Source organism: Hirundo rustica, chromosome 6 (genome assembly GCF_015227805.2).
Source record: "Hirundo rustica isolate bHirRus1 chromosome 6, bHirRus1.pri.v3, whole genome shotgun sequence".
Lineage (NCBI taxonomy): Eukaryota > Metazoa > Chordata > Aves > Passeriformes > Hirundinidae > Hirundo > Hirundo rustica.
The window spans coordinates 62,269,488-62,297,432 of NC_053455.1; the positions used below are offsets into that span (position 1 = coordinate 62,269,488).

A 27,945-nucleotide genomic window follows, 5' to 3' on the forward strand; every position below is an offset into this window, starting at 1 on the left:
CCCTCGTGCACCCCCCACCCCACCCCGGCCCCCCCTCCCTCCCCTCGGGCCCAGGTCGGAGGAGGGGGTTCCGGGGAGGGGGCCCGGGGCAGACCCCATCCGGGAGGAGGGGGTCCGAGGGAGGGGGCGGGGACTGAGGGGGGAATGCCCCCTCCGCCCCGCCCCTCCCCCGGACCCCCTCCTCGGAGGGGGCCCACCCCGAACCCCCCCCCAGGGGGACCCCCCCTCGGAGGGGGCCCTCCCCCCCCAGGACCCCTCCTCCGGAGGGGGCCCTTCCTACCCCACCCAACCCCGGGAACCCCCTCCTAATGAGGGGGGCCCTTTCCTAACCCCCCAACCCCCCCACCCGCCCCAACCCGACCCCACCCCCCGGGATACCCAGTGATGATTGATGTAGGAAAGCCGGAGAGCCGGCAGGTCGGGCGGTGTGTTAACCGGAATGGGGACAGCCGCCCGAGCGGGCCTGTCCCCGTGTGGGGGCTCCAGGGACGGTGGGGGCGCCGGCTCCGGCCCCTGGGCTTTATTATCCGTCGCCCCGAGCCCGCGGCTGCGGAGAAGAAGGAGCGGGGAGGATGGAACGAAGGCATTAGAGGGGCAGACGGGTGGTCGGGGTGGGTGAGTCAAGGACAGAGTGCAGGTGGGGGTGTCGGGTGTGCAGGGCAGCAAGGGCATGGGGGTGGCGGGGGCGGGGGGAAGGAATGCGGAGGAAGGAGGAGGAGAATTGAGAATTGATGGCAAGGTGGGGGCAATTGGGAGGGGAAGGGGAGCAGGGAGAGGGTTCAGGGGAGCCGGGGTTGGAGGGGGGAAGGAAGGATGAAAGCCCAGAGGAGGAAGGACAGAAAGGTAGTGGTGAGGGTCAGGGGAGCGAGGGGTAGGTGTATGGGGTTGGTGGGGGGGGGAGAAGGGAAAAGGGGGGGGACTGGAGGAAGGAGGGGAGGGATAGGATGTTGGCTGTATTGGGGGGAGAGGGAGGGGGGGGTAGGGGGGGGAGGGCTGGGGGTTGGTGGTGGAGGAGGAGAGAGAAAGGGAAGGGGAGAAAGAAAGGAGAGGTGTAGAAGAAAAGAAGTATAGAAGAAAAGAGATACAGAGAAAAAGAAATGTAGAGGAAAAGAAATATGGAGCCCGGCCCGGCAGCATCCTCCCTCGCCGAGCGCCGAGGGGCAAATGGCTCCGCGGGGCTCTCCGCGTGGATTAAATCCCCACAGGCCCCGCCCCGCGCAGCCGCTCTGGGGCCCCGCGCACCTGTGCAGCTCCAACTCGTCACACCTGAGCCGGCCCCGCCCCGCCCCGCCCGCGCCCCTTAAATCCCGGCCGATCCACGCCTGCTCCCCTCTCTGCGGTGGATGCTCATCCCGGGATGCGGCGGGACCGTCGCGAGGAGCGCTGCGCGGAGCCCGAGGCGCTGAGGTGAGGCCGGTAACGGGACCCGGGCCCAGGATTTGGGTCCGGGTCCTGCCGGCGTCCGCTGGGGGTCCCGGGTCGCGTGATCGGGGCGGGATAGGAACCGGGATTATTACCGCGGTCGGGAAGAGCCGCTCCGGGACGGGCGCGGAGCCCGAGCTTCGGTGCTGCCGCCGCCGCTCCGGCCGCGGCCGCTGTGTGGCCGGGGTCCCGCTCGGGCTCCGGGCAGCGCCCTCTCTGCGGCCGCGGGGAGCCGGGGCCGTGCCGGTGCCGCTGCCGGGCCCGCCGGGAGGGCCGCCCTTCCCCGGAGCAGACCCGGATGGCGGCTGGCAGCCGGCGGGGCACGGGGACCGCGCCGCCTCCCGCCCCGCTCGGCGCCCCCTGGCGGACACGGAGCGGCGGCTCCGCCCGCGGCCCCCGGCGCGCGCTCCGGGCCCGGCCCCGCAGCGGCTCCTCCCGGCCGCGGCCCCCGCGGGGATGTGGAGCCGCCCCCGCCCCGGCACCCCCGAGGCCACCGCGCTGCCCTGCGCGAAGCAGCGCCCGCCTCCCCCTGCCCCGCGTCTGCAGCCCCGGGGAGCCCCCGCCCGACGAACGGGGCTGCGGCACCGCGGCCGGGAGGAGCCGCTCCGGGACAGCCGCCGGGACCTCGGGCCGCTCAGCTGATACACCTGCCAGGTGAGACCCGATGCTCTCCCTCCCTCCATCCTTTCCCTCCCCTTTCTCTGTGGCTTGCACTCTCCGATGCAAAAATGCCCAAAACTCTGGGTTTAAAAGGCCCGTGAAAATTGTTTTCTCTTTATTTCCAAGGCATATCTTGAGTGGGAAGGGATGCCGAAGGAGCACCGAGCTGAACCCTTATGTGAACACCTCGTCTGGGGATTGAACACACAACCTGGGTTCAGCACCCTGCTCCAACCAGCCGATCTCGGGTCCGTGGCAGTGTCGTGCCTGGGATGGGAATGCCAAGCACCAGCAAGGGAATTCCTATGCCAATGCAGCTCCTTCTTTGATGCTGATACTGCTTTATGCAGCAGCCCCTGGAATGTCCCAGGACAGAGCTCCGTGGCCAGCACCTGACCGTGGAACAACACAGGTTAAGGCTTGGGTGACAGCACAAAGCTCTTCCCATAACCCTGATTTCCTGCCCTTTCCAGCGTTTCCCTGAGGGCTGTAAAGGTGCTTGTGCCATGTCTCTTTGCAGGGAGGAATGAGCAAGACAAGCCCTGAGGGTTCCCTTGGTCCATGGCCCAAGTTCTTCTGGAGAGTGTCAGGGACTGGTCCCCCCTGCAGAGGGGCATCTCCTGCAGGTAAGTGTTCCCAGCCCAAAATCAAGGCTGGGGTCCAAGCCCGGGACTGCTTCTCTGGCCCAGAGCTGCACGGAGCCCTCGATGACTCCTGCTCGCTGCCGGCGACGTTCCTTGGTGTTTTCTGCAGGTCCCAGCTGGCCGGGAACGCAGGGCTGGAGGAGGCCGGCAGCCCCCGAAAGGCAACCAGCACTTCTTGTCCTTGGGGCGTGCAGGGGAGGAGTGAGCTAAACACGCATCCCAGGGACGGGCGCCAGGCTGCTCGGACAGCGCCGGCACAGGCACGGCTGAAGGGCTGCCCGCAGCTCCTCGGCCAGGGGCTGCTCTGCACGGGCATGGGGAGATGCTTCACCCCGCACGGAGGCCACCGAGAGCCCCGAGGCGCCCCGAGGAGCAGCTGGCACTGCCTGGGCACGGGCGGCTCGGGCCATCCGCAGAGGGGCTCAGACGGCGATTCCCGGTTCCCACCTCCCGGAGCTCCCCCGCGGCTGCCAGGTATGTCCTGGCCACCCCAAATCCCCCCCTTCCAGCCTGAGGACATCATCCATCGGCAGCACTAAAGCCGAGGGGATTTCCCTCACAGAGATGAAATCCCCAGCAATTCTCTCAGAGATGCCTTAAAATGAAAGGTTAGACAAATGTGTTTGGATGAAATTTGGAGTTTTTCAGGGAGCCAGCTGGAAGCGGATGAAGAAGTGATGGAAAGCTTTTGCAGGTGGGTCCCACTGGAGGTGCGCTGAAGGCCAGGATGTGCATCCCTTTCCTGAGGGAAAAGAATTTGCAGAGGGCCACCGCTGAGGCTCTGGAAGGAGCTGAGCTTCTGCAGGCAGAGATGTTCTCCCGTGGGCACAGGGGCTGCCTCGGCACGGGCCGGGAGCGCGTCCAGCCAGCGCCTTCTCCTGCTTTAGAAATATCAATGGGAGCCCGAGCTCGGGGGTGGGGGTTGAAATCAGCTGAATTCCAGGCAACTCTGTCAAGTGCCCCCCAGGGACATGGGTGGGGCTGGGGGATGAGGGTTTTAAATAGCAAATTCTATGGAATATTGGCCTGTTCTTATCCCATCCTACTGAGCTTTCTTGGAACCTCTGCTAGCTCCTGGCACAGCTGGTGTTAAGTAGGCAGCTCTGTATGGGAATATCAATGCTCCAGGAGGCACTGTGAGATTATTCTAAGCTCACAATTCAGCAGGCAATTCAGGGCTGTAGCTCTAATCCATCTGAACTAGCAAAGCTGAACCCCAAAGCTGGGCCCCACACTGGGAACAGTCTTTGTGCTGCCCTGTCAGCCAAAGCCCCTGGGCTGGGAAATTTCAGCAGCCAAACTGATGGAATTGCCTCAATGCCAGCATCCCCCAAAGGGACAATCCAATGCCAGCATCCCCCAAAGGGACAATCCAATGCCAGCATCCCCCAAAGGGACAATCCAGTCACCTCTTTTTACTCCCAAAGTGTCTGTTCTGTTCCCCACAGGTGCCCTAGTGATGCCAGGGGGGTTTCTCCTGCTCCTCTCCAGCCTGAGGCCTCTTCTCTTCCCCACCAGCTGGTGCCAAGGAAGGAGAACACAGTGAGTCCTGAGATTATACTTCAAAACAGTCATTCCCTCACCTGGAGATCCCCTGAGATCTTACCCCCAGATTTTCCCTGTCTGTCCCCTTCTGCTTTCCTCATTTTTTACTAGAAAGCATTCTTTCTCTACTCTGGAGATTACCACAAGCTTTGCTCCCCACATTTTCCCTACCTGTTTCTTCATTTCTGCCTCAGTATTTACACTCTTTACCCTATGGATGCTTTCAATTTTTATTCCCCCCGCCCAATCATTTCCCTACCTGTCCATGACCAATTACCTCAGTCTGCTCCATGAAGTGCATCCCCTCTGTTACAGATCACCTCAGATTTTACAGGTGAAATTTTCCCTACCTCTCCACCTCTGTGTACCTTATTTTTACCTCAAAATACTCATTTACTACTGTGGGGATTCCCTCAGGTTTTATCCCCAGATTTACCCACCTGTCCACAGCAATTCCCTCAGTTTACCTCAGGATGTTCCTGCTCTCTCCTAGAGAGAATCTCGCATTTTACCCCCTCAGTTTTCCCTACATGCCCAACCAATCGCCTACTTTTTACCTCAAAATAGCCATTGTTTCATCTACAGATTAATTCAGATTTTATTCCCAAAATGTCTATTTTGTCCCCTGCATACTAACTAGATTTTAAAACCAAAGCTGCTTATGTATTGTGTCTCTTATCCCTAAAATGTTCATTCTGTCCCCTATAAATTAAGTCTAAATTAAGTCAGATTTTTTCCCCAAAAACACTTTACTGTTCCTACATAATTACTTCAGCGTTTGGCCTCTAAATTCTACCTCATGTTACCTACTGATCACTTCATTTCTACCCCAATATGTTCATTCTTTGCCCTACAGATCCTCCCAAGTTCTACCCCCAAATTCCCTTGCGTACCCCCAAGTGACCCTCAAGTTTGCCAGTGTTCTCTCTCTCCCTAGAGATTACCTCAAGTTTAACCTCCAAAATTTTCCTTAACTGTCCATAACTTATCACCTCATTTTTACCTAAAATATTCATTCTAACCTTGAGATTATTTCAAGTTTTGGCCCCCAAAATTCCCCTACATGTCCACTATTGGTTCCCTCATTTTTTTCCTTCAATATTATTTGCTTCCTACCATGTGGCTTTTGTCAAGATTTACCCCCCAAACTGTCCATCTGTATCTATTTTTTACTCCAAAACAATCACTCTACAGATTATTTCATATAACCTTTACCCCAAAATTTACCAATCTGCCCACAACTGCTTCCCTCATGCTACCTCAGTATGTTCATGCTCTCCTCCAGAGATTAGCTCACATTTAGCCCCCAAATTTTCCCTACATGCCCACTGCTCCTCACCCATTTTTCTTCAGTGTTCATTCTCTGTCAAGTTTTGCCTCCAAAAATTTCCTTCCTTGTCTACTACTGAGTACTTCATTTTTACTCCAAAATACTCATTCTGTCCCCTACAGATTACATTGAGTTTTACCCCCAAAATTTTACTTCTGGTACAATTAACTCTTTTCTGCTCCAAAAATTTTCACTCTCCCCCTTAAACATCACCTCAGCTTTTCACTCAAAAATGCTACCTCGCTCCCCTCAACATCCCTTCACATTTTCCTACAAAAACTGTTCTTGTGTCCCCTCTCAATTGCCTCAGGTTTTCAGCTAAAAATGTCACTTCTGTCCCCTCTAAGTTATTCCAGGTTTTCCCAGTTAGCAGCTGCAAGGAATTCAGGCAAAAGACAGCAGGGAACAGCTGTAAATTCAAAGGCAGAAGGAGACGATCTACCAGCAAAGGGGAAAGGCTTCAGAAACCATTTCTGCAATTAATAATTATTTCCAATTCCCCAGTGAGAAGAGATCTCTGGGGAATCCCTGGTTGTTGTCCAGAACCTATATAAATCAAAGTCAAGAAATAAACTTCTCTCTTTTTGCTCTGAACTTGACTGCGTGATTGTAGTTCTTTTCGTGTCTGTCTAGCAACACCAGACCAAAGCAAGAATCGAACCCAGAATCCAGTATGAGGGGAAACCCAAACGGGACTGTGCCAGAAGTCTGGAATGGGGGAAAGAAGTGGGTGAGGTTGTACCTGATGTCCTGCATGGGGGGAAGCCTAGACCACACGTCAGCCATAATCCAGAACAGGTGAAAACCTCAAACAGATGTCAGCCGTGACCCAGAACAAAGAGAAACCCAGCTCACACTGTGCCTGGAACCTGCAGGGAGAGAAAAATCCAGCCTGAATCGGGGCCAGGTGGCAGCAGGGCGCAAAATGGGGTAAGATCACTCACGGAGCTTGGCACAGGGAAAAAAAAATGGTGGGAACATGCACAGAGAAGGCGCTACGGGAAAAAGCAGGCGGGATCTTGCACAAAGCCTGGCATGAGAGGAAAAAGCAGCGGGGCTGGACTTTGGAACCCGGCAAGGATGGAAAACTTGGACCGGATCATGTGCAGAACCTAGCACAGAGAAAATCCCAGACCAGATCACACACACACACAACATGGCACGGGGAACAACCCAGAGAGCAGCGCAGGTGGAGTCCAGAATGGGGAAGAAGATGGACTGGATCACACAGGGAATTTAGAATGGAAGAAAATGTGGACAAACCCACGTGCAGACTCTGGAATCAGGAAACCACAGACTGGAGAGCACAAAGGGTCCAGAATGTGGGAAGACGCAGACCAGAAAATGCAGGCAATCCAGAATGGGGGAAAATGTGGGCGGGATCACACGCGGAGACAGGAATGGAGGAAAACGCGGACAGGATCGCACGTGGAGTCCAGATTCAGGAAACCAGAGAGCTGATCGCCTGCAGAACCCAGAACGTGGGAAAAGGCAGACTGGATCATGTATGGGCTCCAGAATGGGGGAAAACACCGAGCAGATCACACGTGGGGTCCAGAATGGAGGAAAACACAGAGGGGATTGTGCACGGAGCCCAGAATCAGTAATTAACTCGGATTGTGCACAGAGTCTGCAATGGGGGAAACCGGGATCACACAGAGACTGGAACTGAGGAAAATGCAGATGGGATCACATGCAGAATATGGAATCAGGAAACTCTGGATCAGGTCATGCATGGAGTCCAGAATGTGGCAAAACATGGACTGGAGTACCCACAGACTCCAGAATGGGGGAAAACCTGGACTGGATGGCACATGGAGCCCAGGGTGGGGGAAAATTGGAGCAGATTGCACGTGGGGTCTGGAATGGAGGAGAACACAGAGCAGGTCACACCTGGCATGCAGAACTGAGAATTCACGGATTGGATGACACGCAGAGCCCAGAATGAGTAAAACACAGACTAGATTGTGCAGAGTCCAGAATCAGGACACCATGGACTGAATTGCGTGCAGAGTGCAGAATGTGGAAAAATATTGCCCAGATCGCACACTGAGTCCAGAATCAGGAAAATGGACAGGCGCACTCAGGCAGTCTAGAACATGGGAAAACATGGACTGGATGATGCATCATACAGAATTAGGAAAATGTAGATGGGATCATGTGGACTCAGGAATTGGGAAAACATAGATGATTGCACACACGGTCTGGCATGGGGGAAAACGCAGCGTGTAGGGAATGTAGCCTGCCATCAGGAAAACATGGATGGGATCCCGTAATCCAGTCGACATTGTGGGAAAACCCACTGGTCACAAGAAATCTAAAATCACGGGAGAAGGGTAAGGGGCAGCTAAAGGGACAGGTTTCATGCGCTCAGGGTGTGCTCTCAGCGTGTGCAACCTGTGCAGGTGCTTGGCCTACACAGGGGCTGTGGTTCACGCTTGGTGTGTACTTGTGGCAGGTGCATGGCATTGCCAAGTTCAGGAAATGTGGTACTGCAGAGTAGAGCTCTGGCCACAAAACTAAGCCCATCTTCATGTTTTTAATTCTCTTTGCATTCCAGTCTCTACCACATCCTCCAATTGCTGCCCCGTCACGACAAGAGAAAGATCCTGTTTCTGTACTACACCTAAACACAGAACTGAACTGGCTGCCTGTTACTGCCAATATCAGCTTTGAAAGTCAGTGTTCAGGGTGAGACATTAAGGGCAAAGCAAAAGGTCAGAGAGCAGTAGTCAGGGTGAAAGGAGGGCAGGGCCTTGCTGGCTGCCTTGTGCGTGGCAGGGGTGGGGACAGCGCAGGGCCGTGGCCTGGGGAGGCACGTGGTGGGTCCACGGATTCAATGAGCCCCCACCCAGCCCAGGCTCAGCACCCCTGGCAGAGCCCTCTCAGGGCAGCACCTGCACGCTCAGGCGGCCACAGCCAGGGTGGGGACACCGTCAGAAGCACCCTGACTTTGTGGCAGAGACGGTTCCTCAAGAACACAGCCAGGACCGGGCATGGCCACAACCACGCCAAACTCTCCCTGTGCTCCGCACGGCAGCGTGGTCCAACGGCTCCAAGGGGGCAAGAGAAGGACACTGCAGAAAGTGCAGGACGTGTTCTTGCACCCACAGAGGGAGACTGCTTCTGTGCCAGAGGGCTGAGGCCAGGGGGAGCCAAACAGCCCCCATGTGCTGGGAACTTTGACCTGGGGGAGAGGAGGGGAGCGGATAAAATCCGTGCAAAGCAGAGAAGGGAAGTGCCTCCAGCCCCAGTGCATACTGTGAAAAGCTTGTGAAAGGCTGGGCTGTTTTCCTCCTTCTTCCATACCTGTCCCTCCTCAGCCATAGTGCACGTCCATAGAGGAGCTGTGGAACTAAGGCCTCAAGTCAGTCGTACCCCATGCTAAGTGACACTTTTTCTCAGGGACACAGAGCATTTAGGCTCAGCCTGGAGGAGACTCTCACTAGAGTTTCAGTGACAGCTGCTGTTGGGTTTCCCAGAGGTGGCTTGTTTCAGTTTGGTTTTGAGAAGGGAAAAAAAAAAAAAAAAAAAAACCCACAAAAAAACCCACAAAAAACCAAAAAACAACAACAAAACCCAAAATTAAAAAAAAAAAAAAAAGCCAAAAAAAACCCCAAATTTTTTTTTTTTCCAAACAAATCCATAACAAAAACATTACCTTTTTCTCAAAGTCCCTCTGGACCTGAGGATGCCAGGGTGTTCTGATGTGACAAGAGATGGAAAAAACCTAGGATGTGCAAAGCACCCAGGTGGGTTGCACGGCAGCATTCTGGAAGGAAAAAAACCATTCAACTGTTTAATACACAACACAAAAATTAACTCAACCAGCTCTGGGAAATCCAACAGTGCCTCTCGTTAAAATTCCATTGGGAATCTCCTTTGGGCAGAGCCTGTATCACCTACTCCAATTAACCAGTGTGCACATGGAGGGCTTTGTGTGGAAGGGTCAGTGCAGATCCCGTGCCCTTATGTACAGAGGATGAAACCAAAACCCAATTTTGCTCCACAAAATCAAATAGAAAATAATTAGAAGAAGGATATTGTGCACTAGAAAAGATCTGCTTGCCTTTGAATGCAGTGCCCCAGAATAGCCACTAAAACAAGAAAACACACGCAATATGAACAAAACCACCAAGTATTAGACAAACCTTTCCACACAAGTGTCATTCTGCAAAATGGTTTCCCCAGGTCTCTTGGCCTCATCCCAAACCCTTCTCCATCCTCAGGGTTACTGCGCTCACTCCAGGGTACCTGGCAAAAAAAGGAGCAAGTGGAGGCTTTGTGCTTCCCTGGCATCTTCTCTCTGCCCAATCCAGGGCAAATCAGAGCCTCCAAGGGAGGCACAGATCCACCTGCAAGGACAAGGACTGTTCCGTGTCCACAGAAGCTCCGTGGCAATATTCAAATCCCAGCAGCAGCAGCATTGACCAGTCGAGGTAGGCAAGAGCACAGCATCAACCAGTGGTGCCCATTACCCATCGCATCCCTGACATGCAGCTGTCCTGGCCCCCAGAGCAGATATCCAGATCTCTCATGAAACCAGGGATGAGAACAACACCCGGTCCTTTTTCCCCCCGCAAAGAAGAATAAAGTGAAAATATAAACATCAGCTTCAGGGGGTTTTTTTGTTGTTTTTTTAATAGGTGGTCATAACTCCCCCACAAAGAACAGAGTTATTCAGTGCCTTGGTTCTGAAAGACAGTTGTCTGCTAAGGAGAGCTAGAGCCTCCCTTGGAATGTAAGAGAATGTAAGCCCCCTTCCCTTCCCTCTAAATTATTATGATTTTGCAATTAGATGCTTTCAGGCAAAGACTTGGGAATAGGAGTAACAGTTATTAGGAAAGTTTAAAAAAAAAAAAAAAGAAAAAAAAAGAAATACAAATATAGTAGTACAAAAAAAGCCAAGCAAGGTAGCAACCAAAAATCCTGAAAAACTCTGACAGAGTCAGGGAAATGACCTGGCACCCTTGGTGGTCAGGGTGTTGGAAGCAGTCCAAATAAGTCCTCCTGGTGTAACAGATATGGTCCGGGGGAGTAGAGATGGTCCTGCAGAAAGTCCAGTGGTGACGAGATGGGTCCGGTCTTCCTCTGGGAATCCAGTGAAAAAACTGGATATCTTATGTTCTTCAGTCCCAGTTTTGATCTTGCTAGGAACAGTTGGCTCCTCCCACACTGGCTAGAGCATCTCACAATGGGATGATGGAATGTGTCATGTCACTGGTGGGCCCCATTGGCCCATAATCAGAAAACGCCCCCCTGGAGGATGGAGGGGCGTGCAGTACACCTAAAACCGATTGCCCCAGAGGTGGAAACACAGCCCCACCATCTGCCCTAGACTCATCCAAGCTGCACTGGGAAAGGGTGAGGCTCCGGAACATCTACAGTACGTCAATGACATCACTGTGTGGGGGAACACAGCAACGGAAGCGTTTGAGAAAGGAGAGAAGATCATCCACATTCTCCTGGAAGCCGGTTTTGCCATCAAGAAGAGCAAAGTCAAGGGACCTGCCCAAGAGATCCAGTTCCTGAAAGTAAAGTGGCAAGATGGACGGCATCAGATTCCCACCGAGGTCATCAATAAGACCACTGCAATGTCTCCACAGACCAGCAAGAAGGAAACACAAGCTTCCCTAGGCGCCATAGGTTTTTGGAGAATGCACATCCCTGAGTACAGCCAGACTGTGAGCCCTCCCTACCTGGTCACCCGCAAGAACAATTTCCACTGGGGCCCTGAACAGCAACCAGCTTTTGCCCAGATCAAGCAGGAGATTGCTCATGCGGTAGCCTTTGACCTAGTCAGGATATGACCAGAGGTGAAGAATGTTCTCCACTCTGCAGCCGGGAACAATGGCCCGTCCTAGAACCTTTGGCAGAAGGTGCCTGGGGAGACGCAGGGCCGACCGCTGGGATTCTAGAGCTGAAGTTACAGAGGGTCCAAAGCCAACTACACTCCAACACAGAAGGAAATCTTGGCCGCCTAGGAAAGAGTTCAAGCCACCTCAGAGGTGACTGGCACAGAAACACAACTCCTCCTGCACCCCAACTACCGGTGCTGGGGTGGATGTTTAAAGGCAAGGTTCCCTCTACCCATCACGCCACCAACGCCACATGGAGCAAATGGATTGCCCTCATCCCTCAGCGCACCCGTATTGGAAACCCGAAATCGCCCTGAGATTTTAGAAGTAATTACCAACTGGCCAGAAAGTCAAAACTTTAATCCCACGGATGAAGAGGAGCAGGAACAAGTGACACGTGCTAAAGCAGCTCCACCATATAACCAACTGCCAGCTGAAGAAACACGCTAAGCTCTTTTCACTAAGAGTTCATGCGGCATCATAAGGATAAACCAGAAGTAAAAAGCAGACATATAAAGCCCCACACGACAAGTTGCACAAGCCACTGAAAGAGAGGGTGGATCGAGTCAACTAACTGAACCCAAAGCTGTTCAACTTGCCCTGGACATTGCTGAAAGAGAGAAGTGACCAAAGCTCTACCTCTACACCGAGTCACGGATACACAGATTAGCATTCACCAGTTCTCCGTGGGCTTTGCTGGAAAGGTGGAAAAAGGCCAGCTGGCAGCATAGGGGGAAACCAATCTGGGCTGCCGATGAATGGAAGGACACTGCCAGTCGGGTAGAGAAGGTACCTGTGAAAGTCCGCCATGTAGATGCCCATGTCCCCAAGAGTCGGGCTAACGAGGAACACCAGAACAACAAACAGGTAGATCAGGCTGCAAAGACAGAGGTGTCAAAGATAGACTTAGATTGGCAACACAAGGGAGAGTTGTTCCTAGCTCGATGGGCCCATGATGCCTCAGGTCATCAGGGCAGGGATGCCACCTATGAGTGGGCACGAGACCGAGGGGTGGATCTAACCATGGACAGTATTTCTCAGGTTATCCATGACTGTGAGACGTGTGCTGCCATCAAGCAGGCCAAGCGGGCAAAGCCGCTATGGTATGGCGGGTGATGGTCCAAGTATAAGTACGGGGAAGCCTGGCAGATTGACTACATCACCCTTCCCCAAACCCGCCAAGGCCAGCGCTACGTGCTGACCATGGTGGAAGCCACCACTGGATGGTTGGAGACCTACCCTGTGCCTCACGCTACTGCCCGGAACACCATGGTGGGCCTTGAAATGCAAAACCCATGGAGACATGGCACCCCGGAGAGAATCGAGTCAGACAATGGGACCCACTTCAAGAACAGCCTTATAAACACCTGCGCTAGAGAACATGGCATTGAAAGGATAGATCACATCCACTCATGCACCTTGAGGATCATCAAGCCCCTCCCTTTTTGTGGTTGGGGCACCTGCCACTAGACCAGGTTGCTCAAAGCCTCATCTAACCTGACATTGAACCCTGCCAGGGATAGGGCATCCACAACTTCTCTGGAAAACCCCTCTCACTGCCTTGCCACCCTCACAGTACAGCACTTGTACCTGTTCTGTAATATAAACCTGCACTCTTTCCATTTAAGGCCATTCCCTTGTATCCTATCATTCCAGGGTCCTGTATGTATTTTTTTCCAGCCTTCTCATAACCCCCTTTCAGCACAGGAAGGATGCTCTAAGTGTTGCTAAAGCCTTTTTTCCAGGCTGAAAAACCACAGCCCTCCCAGCTTGCCTTCATAGGAGAGGGTCTTTAGCCCTTATTTCTTCTCTTTGTGACTCTCCTCTGGAGTCACTTCAGCAGGTTCTGTCCTTCTCATGCTGGAGGCCCCAGAGCTGGACACAGCACTCTGCGTCCCAGGAAAACTATGAAAACTATTCAGTTCCCTTTCCCTGTGGATATTTAAAACATGTAATTTCCTGGTCTTCCACGTCTCAAGGAAGACGATACTGGAATTTACTTTTTTTAGGAATGTAGGAGCATTTGGGATGCTGGCAAAAAGAACAGCCCTAAGTAAAGGTCTTTAGTTTTTCCAGGGAGGAAATGTTCTCTCTTTTTTTCCTCTTTTCTTGTGTGTTTTTGTTTGTTTGTTTTTTGATTCTGATTGCTGAACTTAGTTTTAGCACTAAATCACTCATACAAAAAAGGCAATCAGGATTTATAGCTGCAGTCTTAGATTTTAATGTCAGATAAACAAGATGCAACATCACATAATTTAAATAATTTTAATATTACGTTAGCATATTTCCTTACACAACTGGCGCAGAGCTTCTAAAATGCTGTTTTAGGGCAAGAAAAATAGCAGAACGTGAATTGGGTCTGTTCTTCAGCAATATCAGACCTTTGAAACTAAACTCACAGCTCAGGAGTGCAAACTTAAGTTCAATAAAGCTTTGTGGATATAAAAACACTTCACACTGTCAGCTGAACTCAACAATGTTATGCTGCATTTCAGTGTGGTCATAATTTTCTCTCCTAGCTCTATTCACATTTGCAGAAATGTCAAGAAAAAATTCAATTCAAGAGCAACTTACCCATAGACTCCAACACTGATGCCACAATATATAAAGAGGACCCGTCCAGTGCTTCCAGACTGTCAAACCCTATAGAACTTGCTGCCTTCTTACTGTTAAAACTTTGCTCAGCAACTCCATTTTCAATCTGGAAACAAAACAGAAATCACTTGAAAATCAATGATTTAGAAATAAGACACAGACCACATGCAGATTCAGTATGTTTCTGTTCATTGTCTATTTTCAGAGGAAATCAAAGGCGGAGATGTGTTTCAAAAGAATTATTTATTCCCTAAAATTATCTTAAATTAAGCAACCCGTGGCACGTATCGCAAAGATTGTGTGCAGGTTCAGCAAGAGGTAGGGATAACACAGAGAAATCTTCAGTAAATGAGGAAAAGGGATAATTTGTGTAGAGCATACTCCCCAGAATAAATCAATACCATGTTGATCTGCTTGTCTCCATTTGATTTCAGTTATTCTGTAATAGATAGCCTTGAAGCTATTTCATAAAAATTTTAATCACAGATTGAAATGCCATTGTCTCAGATGCTGCCTTTGAATTTCATTTCCAAGAGCATTTCTCTGCCCCTGAGGCCAGCGTTACACAGGAAAAGTCCACACTGGGGAGGTGTGGATGCAAATAACTTGAGGCCCATTCTCACCAAATATCATGGAAAATCTTCAGTGATATTGGATCAGTCCTGAATTATGCACTTACATTCTACACAGACTGGGCTCACTGCCCAGAGTACAGTCCAGAATTTCCCTCCAACCAGGTGACGCCCATCCAGACCCCGTGAGCAATCCAGTCTTGGTTTTCTTTTCTCCTTTGCCGACTCCATTCCAGTTTCCAGGAGAAATCCAGTCCAGGTTTCCCTGCCAACTGGGTGGTCCAGACCACGGAACTGGTTCTAGGTAGGGTCTAGAACCGCGGTTCTAGGTAGGGTCTAGGTAGGTAGAACATAACCTAACTTCTTGAACCTCCATTGACCAAATCTCTGCCCCACCCCGACTAGTCCTATCATGCTGACTCCTTCCTCTAATACTCATAGCAAGCCAAAATCACCTGGAACAAGAACCCCCCATCCGCAAATGAATTTTTATCACAACAGTAATCATAGTTTGTTGTAATGCATTAATTGGGTTTCTATATCATCAGATTTGTAATGTTTTTTCTATCTGTCCTTGCCCATCTCCCACACTGAAGTGTCACCTAACTCTGTTCCCCTGCCCCTTCTCCCTTATTGGGTAGTGCCTCTGGGCCCTGCTCCCTGGGGAAAAAGCCCTGACAGGGGAGGGGCCAGCTCTCTCTGGCATTGGCGAGTCATCGGGAAAGGTCTCCAGCGAAGCAGGCAGGACTTGAGAATAAAAGCTGTAAAATCCCACCCGACGCCAGAGAGCAGTCTCTTTCACTTTTGCCATCGGCGGTCGTCTAGTCTCGTGGGGAAATTCTGCAATAGTTCAACCCTTCATCCTCCTGGCCTTCTCAGCCTCAGAACTAATACTCTTCAACATTGCATTTGAGGCCACCCTCGTCCCAACCTTGATCCCCCTCACCCAATGAGGGAACCAGCCCAAACATCTAAATGCCAGCATTCATCTCCTATTCTACACACTCGCCAGCTCACTCCCCCTGCTAATCGCCATCCTCCACCTACATAACCAAACAAGCACCCTTGACTTCCCAATCCTCAAACTTTCACACCCAACCCTCACCTCCTCCTGAACAGGCATCGCATCAAGCCTCGCCCTCCTAATACCTTTCATCATTAAAGCTCCCCTATACGGACTACATCTAGGACTCCCCAAAGCTCATGTAGAAGCCCCCATCGCAGGATCCATGCTCCTCGCCGCCCTGCTACTAAAGCTAGGAGGATACGGCATTATACGAATAACCATCCTTGTAAACCTAACATCAACCAACCTCCACTACCCCTTTGTTACCCTCGCACTATAAGGGGCACTGATAACCAGTGCCATTTGCCTACGCAAAATCGACCTAAAATCCCTAATCGCCTACTCATCGGTCAGCCACACAGGCCTAGTTGTCGCCGCAACCATCGTTCAAACCCAATGAACATTCTCAGGGGCAATAAACCTAATCATCTCACACGGACTGACCTCCTCAACACTCTTTGGCCTAGCCAACACCAACTACGAAAGCACCCACAGCCGAATCCCTCCTACTAACATGAGGCACGCAACCCCTCCTACCTCTCACGGCCACCTGATGACTACCAGCAAACCTAACAGAGCACTACCCCCAACAACTAACCTCAGAGCAGAGCTAACCATCAGCATCGCCTCGTTCAACTGATCTCCACTCACAATCCTCCTCACAGGGGCCACAATCCTCCTCACCGCCTCATACGCTTTAGACATACTAACAATGACACAACGAGGCACCCTTCCATCCCACATCACATCAGTCCAAAACTCCTCCACACAAGAACATCCCCTCATAGCCCTATACGTAATCCCCATGATTCTCCTCATCTTCAAGCCTGAAATCATCTCCGGCACCCCCATATGCAAGTAGAGTTGAACCAAAACATTAGACCGTGATTCTAAAAATAGAAGTCAAAACCTTCTTACCTGCCGAGGGGAGGTTTAACCAACAAGAACTGCTCATTCTTGCATCTGAGTCTAAAACCTCTTCTAGAGATAAAGAGAGCCCTTGCTTCCAAACTAGAGCAACCAAGCCCTAAAAAACTGCACCCTGGGCATGAGGAACCCGTGACACAACAGCTCTGGAAAGGCTCTTGGCCTGCAGGAGGGACCCTACAGCATACCAGAGAAAAAACTCCTCTCCCTGAGCAAACAGAAGAAAAACCTCAAATAATGAGCTGACCAAAACCCCCATGCCCTGTCTCCCTGCACTGTCAGTAGGAAAGAGGAAGGGGCTGGGGGAAAAAAAATACAAGGTGTTTTAAAGGCTTAATTTACTTCTCACTATCATTCTCTGACTCTGTTAATAACAAATCAACCTTACACTTTTAAATGTAAACCTGTTTTGCCCTTAGAGTGGTTTTCTCACAGTTCTTAACTCATGAACACCTCATTAATTTTTTTTTTCCCCCCTCTCCTTTGCCCCACTAGAGCAGCAGAGAGCGAGTGAACAACTTTCATGGGTGCCTGCGTTTGGCCAATTGCCCACAGTGATTAAGATACAGCACCAGTCACAGCCTAAGGCTGCACCATCCTCCAGAGCCACAGCCCGCGAGCTGGGAACCCCCTGTCCCAGCCAAGCACTGGAGAGCCTCTCCCATAACCGGGACTTCCCGCGGGCGCGTCCACCCGCCGGCAAAGAGACTTACAGCTCTGCTGGGACAGGGCCCAGCTCGGACAATCGGGTGCCAGCAACAGGCTGACACAACGTCCAGTACGGCAACAGCCGGGCTCGGCTTCCTCGTGGATTGGGCCCCAAGCCTGGCCGGGGCTCAGGGAAAAACCCAGGAGCTGCCAGCAAGGCAAGAGGTCTGATTTTGTGGCTTTGTCCAGCTTCTCAGGCACAGAAAGGTCAATCCCTGTTTTGTCAGTGAGCAGATACCTAGGCCCTAACACTAATGATCCTGTGGACTTTGTTAATGAACGTGTACAAACACAGCATTAGGCTGGAAGGTTCCATCAAGAGCTCAGCTTTGGCTCAAAGGTGAGGGCTGTTTGTTCAGCCCTCAGCACTTCAGCAGCCCTGAGCCATCTCTTAAGCAGAACCAGGACAGAAGAGCCCAACCACTCCTGACTTCCAGAGCAGCCCCTGCTGCCTTGGCACTCCCCTTTAGTCCTTGTCTTGAAGGTCAGCACGATCCAAGAGACACAAATCCAGGCTCCTCCTACTCCTTGAAGGAGGTCCAAAAGGGCACTAAGCTGTCTCAACACAAGAGCAAGACCAGGATGCTCTTCCTTGGGAAAAACTCAAGCTACTAAAACGCCAGGAACACCAGACACTGACGGTCCGCTGAAGGATAGCGATCCAGCTCTACTGACAAGTGGTGGTTGGAGAGAGGAATCTACAAGGCCTTGAGAAGTCCAAACCCAGCCCCAGATGTTTTCCTGCTTGTATCATTCAGCTCTGCACTTACCTTGCAGAGTCTTCTGCCAACTGGTTCCAGATGCTCTGCTGCTATCAAAAATACTCACATCACCTCATTTCTAGGCTCCAAGAAGTCCCATCCCATCCTCTTTGTTCAGATGTTCCACATGAGGGTTTCATGGAAAACAAGCTCTTTTCCTATCCAGATCCTTTCTTAAGCTGTAAGAAGCCCATGATCTCACAGGTACTCACAGAAACTCTCCCAACACCATTTGCTGCTTCTCTCTCTCTGCCAGGGTCCCAAGAAATTCTGTGTCAGTTCTCATCCAGCATTTGCCAAGGACCTGGAGAGAGAAAGGCACAATCATTACTATTAATTATGGCCACAGGCTTTGGGCTCAACAAGAGAACTCAACAGTTCTGTAGGAGGGCAAAAATCCAGGTAGACTTTTAGCTCAAGTAGAGGAATAGCTTCTCCTTCCCACTCCTTGGGAAAAACTATGGAAACAGGAGAGCCAACACACCAAATCAGCTTGGTCTGTACAGTAGGTACAGAACACTCAGCACCCCTGGCAGACAGAAGAGATGGGCCCTGACCATCCCCACAGCACACTGCTCTCATTACAGTACATCCCATGATCCACACCCACCCAGCCCTTCCAAATCCAGAACCCAGCACCAGTCCCAATGGGCTGCCTCACACACAACACAACAGGTTTTTCCAACCCCCGTCACACCTGAACACCTTGGGGTCCTTAGGTACTGCAGGACTTGGAGCAGAAACAAGCTCAGCAGAATAAGAAGGGTAACACTGCTTAATTCTCTTGCCAATTCCTGTAAGAAGCTAATTTTCAACTCTTTATTGCATGAAAGCAAAGTTAAATAAACCAGCTATCACAAACTCCATTGGGAATCTCCTTCAGGCTGAGCCTAATCACCTGTGTCCCCAGGGATGGAAAAGGAAAACCCAAATAAATGAGTCCCGCCTCCAACAGTGCAGGAAGAACAAAGACAGGACAGCACAGATGCAAACACCTGTGGGAAAAGTCCCCCAAGTTGCCACGTTCCAGTCCTGCTTTCCTACAAGATTCAAAAAGAAGCACTGTTTTCATCTAAAACTCACAGGATCAAATTCCTGTAAATATTCCACGCAGCACAGGTCCCAGGATATGTACTGGACAGTAGAAGTGTTTGGCCAGGGGGGCAGGGGCAGCAGCAAAGACACAGACACCAGCTTCAGGAATCCAGCCTCATCCACCAGAGCTCAAAGCAGCAAAGAACTCCAAACAACAAAGCCCTGCAATGCCCCTCACCACTGCTACCAAAGAGAGCAGCACCACAGGGACTGAGACGCAGCACCAGGGACCCTGAGACTTCACCATCCTCCAGAGCCACAGCCCGCGAGCTGGGAACCCCCTGTCCCAGCCAAGCACTGGAGAGCCTCTCCCACAACTGGGACTTGCCACTGGCACATCCACCTGCAGGCAAAGAGACTTACAGCTCTGCTGGGACAGGGCCCAGCTCGGACAAATGGGTGCCAGCAACAGGCTGACACAACGTCCAGTGCGGCAACAGCCCGGCTCAGCTTCCTCGTGGATCGGGCCCCAAGCCTGGCCAGGGCTTCAGGAGCAATCCAGGAGTTCCCTTGGACCGTGGACTCCACAACAAGACCACGGGTCTGATTTCATGGTCTTGTCCAACTTCTCAGGTACGGAAAGGACAATACTTTTCCAACTCCATTTGCTGCTTCTCCCTCTCTCTCAGGGTCCCAACAAGCTCTGCCTCAGCTCTTGTCCTACCCTTACAAGTGACCTCAAGAGAAGAAAAAAAACCAAAAAACAAACAAACAAAAAAACAAAAAAACAATTATTACTACTCTGGCCACAGACTTTACATTCACTAGTGGGTTCAGCCTTCTGGAAAGAGAAGCAAAGCTCAACCTCCTGGGGCTGATCTGTCCATTCCCTGGTCTGCTCTCACAAACCCTTCAACCGCTCTGCCAAACCCGCAGAGCTACAAGAGAGCAGTCCTTAGCCACAGTCACTTCTCCTAACACACATTTCCCATTACGTATCCAGAGCAATCCAAGCGCTGATTTTACATTTCCATATGTGTGACCCAAGATCCCACGCACACAAGCACACCAAATTCCCACAGTGTGCCAAGAACCTACAGAGCACTTTGGATGTATCCTCAAGTACAAAGCACAAGAAGAAAAACCCAATCTTGCTCTGGGAAAACAAACAATGAAAACTGCAGGAAATTATTCCTATAACAGAAGACACATACCTTTAAACCAGGCAGGTAATTAACTGCAGGAGGGGACCACCTGGCAGGAGAACGCTGACCAGCCAAACACAGAGCACAGAACCAGGGGCTGCCTGAGTGCCTTGAGGCAAGCATGCTGGACTGAAGGTAAAGCAGCAGGAGGAATTAACTCTGCACAAATACCTTGTGAGAAATTCCAAGTCAGAGCTACAATTTAACAGGAAAATTAAAATAAGGACAATAGCACAGAAACACTGGCTTAAACCAGACAATGACCTGACATGCTCTTGCTCAGGGTGGTGCTTTTCTCTATCATTCACCCCACTGTGGGACCACATCACAGTGCTGAATCACCCTTCCCTGCAAGCTTTTCAGTCTGTACCTTCCATCCCTCAGGAGGAGCCTGAATTAACAAAAACACCCCAATGCTCCCTGCCCTAAGCACAGATACAGCAACACCACCTGGAAAGGGAGCAAAACTTCACAGCTCCCACCCCAAACACGAACCCTGGCCAGAACCACAGACACAGCAAAAATTCACAGCTTAGAGGAATTAGGGCAGGAAAGGCTCTGTCTCCCATTCCTTGCCCAACAGGCTCCAATTCCACACTGCAAATATGAGTCAGGCCTTTAATTGCAGAAGCCTGCAGAGCCAACATAATTCTGGTCTATAAAGGAGCTTCCCAAAGCAATTCTCTGGCCCAGCAGAGAGCAAAACCCTCTGCACTCTACCAGAGCCACAGGAAACCCAATCCAAGGGTAGAAGCTGATGCAGAAGACACAAAAAGCACCACTTCAGCCCTGTAATGACCAGGAAAAAGCCAAACTGCAGCAACTCGTGCCTCCTAACTCCTCATTAAGTAAGGGCTTGGAAGCCTGAGGCATATCCTGGGAGACCCAGGGAGCAACAGCCCCCCAGCATTAACATAGCTTCAGCTGGGGCCACCCAACATCAGCCCTGCACCACGCCACATGCCTAAACATATTAGCTTCAACACACTCCAAACAACTGAATTAAAACATGTGCTTACCCCACTAAAACAGCCCAGGGGAAGCAAGCACCAGCACACACCAAAAGCAGAACCCCAAACACCAGCTACCCTCAGGCTCCAGCCCTTATAAGCCCCGACCTTGCTGTTATCATCGAGATGGCCACAGCACTCAGGAGTGCTCCTTCAAAAACTTCAGAGGGCTCCAAGCATCTGTCCCATGTTATCTAACAGTCTCTCATACCTTTTCTATGCTGCAGTCCCTTGAGCAGCTCCACACAGCTCTATCTCTTTCTCTCCTTCTTCTCTCTTCGTTCTGCAGTTCCAGTTCCCTGCTTCCTGTCCCTTGTACAGCAGCTCACCCTTTCTGTCCCTTCCTCCTCCTCACAGCACGGCCAGCAGACCCCAACTGACCCTGTCCCAGCTAATTCCCTCTTATCACACCCAGAGCTGTGAGGGCAAGGCTGTTCCCACTGTGGGATAATTAACACAGCTGCAATGGATGGGGGGCAAGATTGCCTTCAGCACTGCCTCTGTCTCCCCACAGCACCCGGCTTGTGGCTGGGATGCACCAAGGCAAAGATCATGTGATGCAGCCACAGGGATGGATGGTCCCCACAGTGCCAATGCTGGCCTCCCGCCACCCAGAGACTGGGCACTGCCACCCCGGGTGTGTGTGGGAGCGTGCCAGAGCAGACACTTTTAATCAAGCCTTTCCTGCCTGTGTAAGTTTGATCTGATCACTGGTGTATTGCATAACAGTGTGTCCTCCAGAAAGATTTCCAGCAGAGTCTGCCCTCTGAGCTGAAGGGCAAAATTCAATTGAAGTGAAAAGGAATGTTCCTGAGGAAAAGGTAGATTTGTAGGCATTATAAAGCTGACTCTTCTTGGCAGGTTTGTCATTTTTAAGGGTAATTTCTAGCCCAGGGAACAGTGATTTCAGTGTCCTGCCCACAGCTGGGGGTCGAGTATTGATGTTGCACAAGGGATGTGCTTGACACGGTGTTCCCAAGCCTTGGGAAACCAAGGCCAAGCAGTCGGGTTTTTCAGGGCAGAAGCTGGTGAATCCATGGATCTCTGTGCTGGCCAAAAAAGTGACCTCTGAGTCACCTTGGCTCAGTCTTCTGAGCTTACATACACTGCAGATTTTGATTTATTTTTTTTTTCCCCCCTTCCATACACACAGTCCTTGCAGCACCGTTTTCCTGTTTAATTTCTGTATTTTTCTTCTCTGTTCCTTATCCTGACACAGTTCCTTAGCTGTTCTCTTGCGTGCTCTCTGCCTGAGCTGGGTTACTGAGTGCTCAGCCCCTGGGCTGGCCCTTAAAGGCTGCCAAGAATCCCCCAGCCCTGCTGCTTTCCTCGGCTGCGCCAGGAGGCACTGCACCATCAGCCGGGGCTGGTTTTTACCTTCTTAATTCTCAGAACAATCGGCTGGATAGATCTCTCCTTGATATCACCAGAAAGGCTCCCAAACTAGCTGGATCCATCCTGGGGATTATCCCTTCCTACACTCAGCAGCTGCAGCGGCTGACTCTGTACAAGAAGAAATAAAGTAGTTTGTTACTTTTGTTGCGAGCATTTCTTCCCTTACTCTGCGCCTTTTCCCCAGTATCTCAGCTTTCCCCATGTCGTGCAAGTTAGAAGAATGCTGCAGAATAGTGCTTTGCAAAATTCGGACAACATCGGCCCAAATTTTCAACATTCGTGTGACAGATGAGCTCAGACATCTCTCTTTGTATTACAATTAGGAAATCTGGAATCAATTTTAGGGTTTTTTGGTTTTTTTTTTAACTTTTGGATGAATTACTAATAATGAAATTGCTAATATCTAACTTAATAAAAACCACCAGGGAACAGCAGCTGCTGACCAACACACCCTTTTTCCTGTCACATGGCATGGCCAGGGAGGAGCTGCTGCAGTGGCATTTTTCAGTACCATGTTTCAACCTTGCACGTTTTATTAGCTCAAGTAACTGTATAGATGCGATCAGTACAACAATTCTGAAAAACTTAACATATGGGTTGATCTTTTTGTTTAGACAACACTGTATGCAATTTAAAATATCTGCAGGTGCTCTCCAGGAATTTTCAATATCTCTTGTGCATCAGGTGAAAAAGAACAGGAGATCATCAGTTTCAGCGCTAAGGGGTACAGCTTTGATCCAGTCCTGCAGCAGGGGCAGAGAAGCTGAAACATTGCCTGTGCTGAAGCAGGTACATAGGTATTAAAAAGGCTGATCTGAAATATAGCAATCATTTTGCTGAACTTCCTCTTCAGGGCTGATCTTCACAGGGAAATGAAACAAACAGACAAATAATTGCAGCTACTCGGTACATATTGTTAATGCTTTAACACAAAAATGCACTAAACACCTAATCTCAACATAAAAGCTCAATTGCTTTCATCCTTAAGAAAGACACACTTTATCGGAATGCTTCCCACCCTATTAGTCACATTTTTCACTGGGTAGTTGGATCTTCCAAGGAGGTTTTCAAACAAAAAGTTGGAGTTTGTTGTAGTTAGGCACAAGGGAGGGCACTAGAGCTCTGCTGCAGACTGGTTTCTTTCACACCTAATTGCTTTTCCTTTTGCTCTTTACAGGGCTGCAAAGATTTTGTGAAGACATAGAAATGATGATTGGATTCCAGCCAAGTAAATTCTGGAGAGTCTGTTGGGCATTTGTGACCCCAACTGTTTTAACAGTAAGGAAAAAAAACAACAACCCAAAAACGCTTTTTGTTGCTGTTTGTTCATTTTTCGTGATGTTTCTGGGTGCTGGTATTTAGAACTCGGATGCAGATACTTAAAGGCAGTTGCAAGTGTTCTTTAGCGCAGGTGAGCACTGTCAAATCTTATTCCGGGAGGGGGAAGAGAAAGGCACTGGCTGAAGTTAGTAACTTCTTTGCAGTATTGTTAATTCACGGATGAGGGCATTTTTTTTCTGAATGTGGTAGAAACAGTGTAAGTAATGGTGCTTTTGGTGGAGAGGGATGGTGAGTCTGCCAGGAAAACGGTGGCCTTTTCCTTGCCGTGAAAAATGCTGCTCTTGCACAGCAGTGCAGGGCAGCACAATGGATTATTGTATATAAAAATATATATATTCCTCTGTGTGTGTGTGTGATAGTTATGTCTGCACACGGAAAAGGACAGACAGGATCCTTCCCGTCTGCTGTCAGGCTGAGCTAGGGAGAAAAAGAAAAAACCAAACCATTTTCTTGGCACATGAAGTGATGTCAGGGGGGATTCTGAGGTGGAACGGAGAGTGAAAAAAGAGCAGATAGGGAGCGAGACCAGCTCCAGGTGCCGGCCCCGGGAGGTGGCGCTGCGGACTGTGGCTGCGGGCAGGGAAAGGAGCCTGGAACAGGAAAACAGCTTCTTCTGGTTTGGCTTCTTTTTGTCATCCTTCCTATTCCTCTTCCCCCTCATTTCCTCCCCAACACCTTCCCTCAAATTCACTTGGTGTCTGCTTCATGTTTAGGTCTCCGTTTAAACAAAAAATGTCACGTTCACCATTGCTGTGAAAGTTGTTTTCAAGTCCAGGGGTCCAAATCCAATAATATATATAAACTTATATAACTTATTTTTATATATAATCTATAATCTATAAAAGAGAAAATATCTAATTATAAATTAGATATTTTATAAATATAAAATAAATATAATATAAATAATAAAATAAATATAAATATAATATACATTATAAATTACATATACTATATAGTATATAATATAAAATATATTTTATCTATTATAAAAGGTATTATATAAAATAAATTTATAAAAGGTATTGTAAAATATGTATTATGTAAATATATATAATATACTGTACACAATATAACACATATTATACTATATATATTACAGAATGTAAATATAATAGAAATACATAAAAATAAACTATAAATAACTATATGTACATTTGCCATCCAGGTTTCTAACACAGTGCTTCCTTTACATTTCAACCTAAGTGGAGACACAATCTGCAATGACATACCCTTATTTTGACACAAGAATGAAGTAATTATTTCAGCCCTTTCAAAAGCTGTCATCTTGACAAATCAGCACAAAACAGCAGAGCCTTCCTCCACCACAGTTTTCTGTTTGAGAGCGCGCACCTCCACTTGGAAGTCCTCAAGCCTGAAGCACAGGTGCAGCAACATTCTGTATTTGTGTGGAGTTTTAAATATTCATCATTCCACAGCAGGGCTGAAGAATCCCTACAAGCCACACAGCCAGAGGATGGTTTGGGGTAGGAGGGACCTCAAAGCTCATTTCACTGCCCCCCTGCCATGGCAGGGACATCTCTCACTGCCCTAGGCTGCTCCAAGCCCCGGTGTCCAGCCTGGCCTGGGACACTGCCAGGGATCCAGGAGCAGCCACAGCTGCTCTGGGTGAGCATCACCCTGAGCTGTTCAGGTACAAGATGAGAAAAGTTTCCGGCATTCCTGAAAAGACACACATTTTGAAGCAGTAAGTAAATTCTCCACTCAGCTGGCAGGTGAAGCAGCAAAGCAGTGACGCTCTAGTCCTTCGCAGAGCTCCTTCCAGAGAAGTGGTGTTTCATGTGCTGGGAAGTTCCTGTGTGTGCTGTTCTTCAGTGCACTGTGAGCCTTGGCAAACCTTCTTATTCCTGGAGGGGGAAGAGAATAGCCCTGGATCAAGTTAATAACTTCTTTGCAGTATTGTTAATTCACAAATGAGGGCACTTTTCTTTCTGTAAACTGGAAAAGGTTTAGTTTTCACAGGCAGGTATGACTGTGTGAAGGGACAAGTGAGTTTTGGTGAGCTCAACAAAATTCTGGGTTGTGGAGAAATGAAGTTTTCTATGGTGAGAATGATTTCTCCAATGGGTAAAATCTATTTTTTCACATAGATTTTCTTTACCAACTGTCTTCACTGCACTACAGTATTGCTGTGTGTGAAAACCAGGTAGATCTATCTCAACTACTTAATCTTGTCTGATTGTGACAACCAATGTGCCTAGAGTTTGCAAATCACTTTTAAAAAGCTTGCAGACATAGTCCAGTTGACAGTGTTAGGATGACATCAGTGGTATTTCTCTTCTCTTGGGGACCTTGTTAGAAATGAAGGCATGTGCCCACGGGATTCTTTTAGCTCTTTTTTTCTTCCAGAGGTTATTGTCAGGATGCTGCCTTAGACCCCGTTTCACACTTCTGAAGGGAGTTGTAAGGTTTTTCTGCAAATTGCCCAGATCTGTTACTAATCAGGCTTGTGCTCGTAGCTGCTGTCAGTGATCACAACCAGGGAACAGGAAACTGTGTGGTTTGTTAAGGAAAACAAATTTTACCTGCCCGTGTTTACTCTCTAAACTTGCATGTTCTGTCGTTGCTGTTCCAAGTGCAATATTTAGACAACTTACAGTGAGAAATGAATCGACACTGATCAGTCATAATTCAATTTTTGTGCACTGGAAACAGACGGAGCAGACCCAAGCAATGAATTCTATTATTGCCTCTGTAGAGCTAATATTTGATACATTTGGATAGCCTCATATTAGACTTTCATTAGACTCCCCATCTCTGGAACTAAAGCTGATCATTTTTATGTGTGTCTTCACCTAGTGGTACTTCTATAAATCTTCTGTGTGCAATTATTGCAAGCACAGGCATTTTCCAAAAGTTACTGAATTATGCACAAATGCAAGCAGATGTATTGCTGCTCATACAGGAAGGGAAATGGAGAACTTGGCATAATCACATTAGGTAAAACTGCCAATAGACCATGTAATAAAGCACATTACTCTACAGACAGGACTCTAATCTCTGAGTAGACATAAGAAACACCTAACAGAGAGCTCTCTGGAAAAGAGGAAATTTGTTTTAAGTTTTCCTATCCTTTTGATGCTAGTGAATGGTGTATTTTGATTAAATGTAGAAACTGGTGATAAGAGTCAGACATCCTTGACAAATTCTGTTTAGTCAGGACAACCGTGCTGTTTGAAATGTGAGAGGGATACAAACAACAGCTCTCTGCTCATGGCTGCAATGAATTACTGCAGCCACCACAACAAATGGTTCTTCATTCCCTTCTGAGACGTTTATGAAGATACAAATATATGTATTTATACATCTTTTTCAGTGTTCAGACTCTTCTGGACATATTGAAGCTTTCCAAAAGTCTTTCTGTCTCTGATTACTTTACTGATCTACTTTTCTCTCTCACTGCAGGCTCAAGAAGGTTTAGCTCAAATCTACCCAAGGTGCTCTCTTATTATTCTAAATGGAGATAACCAGCTCATACTAAAATTATCTTTCACGGAGAAGCTTGGAATAATTTAGGAGAAAGTTGAAGACTGTGTCATTACTCATATCTGGAGGAGTTTGTGTTTGAATACTGCCAATTAAAAGTGCCCTTAGAAGTAGCTGAAACAGGAACAACTTCTGAGGCTTGTGTTGCTTCCTCATTTTATCTTGCTCGGAACTCAAGGTCCCACAGCACCCACCACTAACAGAAGTTAGAAATGGCATGCACTTAGAGACTTCCACCAAACCAGTTTTCTGGCTCACACTGAATTTCTAGTGATTCCATAAATTTGGCCATTCCATCAATGCTTCCAGTATTTTGTGTAGGAAATGGCTTTTGTGGACTTGTACTGGTATTTTTGTCACAAAGATT

General features: G+C 49.3%; 1 protein-coding gene and 1 long non-coding RNA gene across 14 annotated transcripts; one reads left to right on the top strand and one right to left on the bottom strand.

The window, feature by feature from the left end:
• The first annotated feature begins 1,052 nt into the window (after positions 1-1,052).
• On the top strand, positions 1,053-6,195 carry LOC120754676 (uncharacterized). 12 transcript variants are annotated; one of them, XM_058421219.1, is made up of 8 exons: positions 1,053-1,407; positions 2,209-2,330; positions 2,433-2,494; positions 2,603-2,708; positions 2,836-3,200; positions 3,375-3,420; positions 4,175-4,268; positions 5,949-6,195. In XM_058421219.1, the coding sequence occupies exons 4-8, from the start codon at positions 2,644-2,646 to the stop codon at positions 6,153-6,155; spliced, it is 777 nt and encodes a 258-aa protein (XP_058277202.1). In that variant the 5' UTR covers positions 1,053-1,407; positions 2,209-2,330; positions 2,433-2,494; positions 2,603-2,643; the 3' UTR covers positions 6,156-6,195. The 12 variants fall into 12 exon arrangements, 10 of the variants coding, with proteins under 10 accessions (XP_058277202.1, XP_058277199.1, XP_058277203.1 ...); XM_058421216.1 differs by having other exon boundaries at positions 2,603-3,200; XM_058421220.1 differs by lacking the exon at positions 2,433-2,494.
• A 1,748-nt stretch (positions 6,196-7,943) lies between these two features.
• LOC120754771 (uncharacterized) lies at positions 7,944-21,699 on the bottom strand. Of its 2 annotated transcripts, none has more exons than XR_005701546.2 (6): positions 21,550-21,699; positions 18,301-18,392; positions 14,034-14,160; positions 9,753-9,855; positions 9,263-9,373; positions 7,944-8,788 (listed from the first exon to the last, which is right to left on the bottom strand). It is a non-coding gene; the product is annotated as an uncharacterized LOC120754771 (long non-coding RNA). The 2 variants fall into 2 exon arrangements; XR_005701547.2 differs by lacking the exon at positions 7,944-8,788 and adding an exon at positions 8,797-8,956.
• Positions 21,700-27,945: the final 6,246 nt, after the last annotated feature.

Coding starts and splice junctions, on each gene's coding strand:
- LOC120754676 (XM_058421215.1), top strand. CDS start 2,411: ATGCTGATACTGCTTTATGCAGCAGCCCCTGGAATGTCCCAGGACAGA. Junction 2,495..2,602: donor CTGACCGTGGAACAACACAG/GTTAAGGCTTGG, acceptor GTCTCTTTGCAG/GGAGGAATGAGCAAGACAAG. Junction 3,421..4,174: donor GTGATGGAAAGCTTTTGCAG/GTGGGTCCCACT, acceptor TGTTCCCCACAG/GTGCCCTAGTGATGCCAGGG.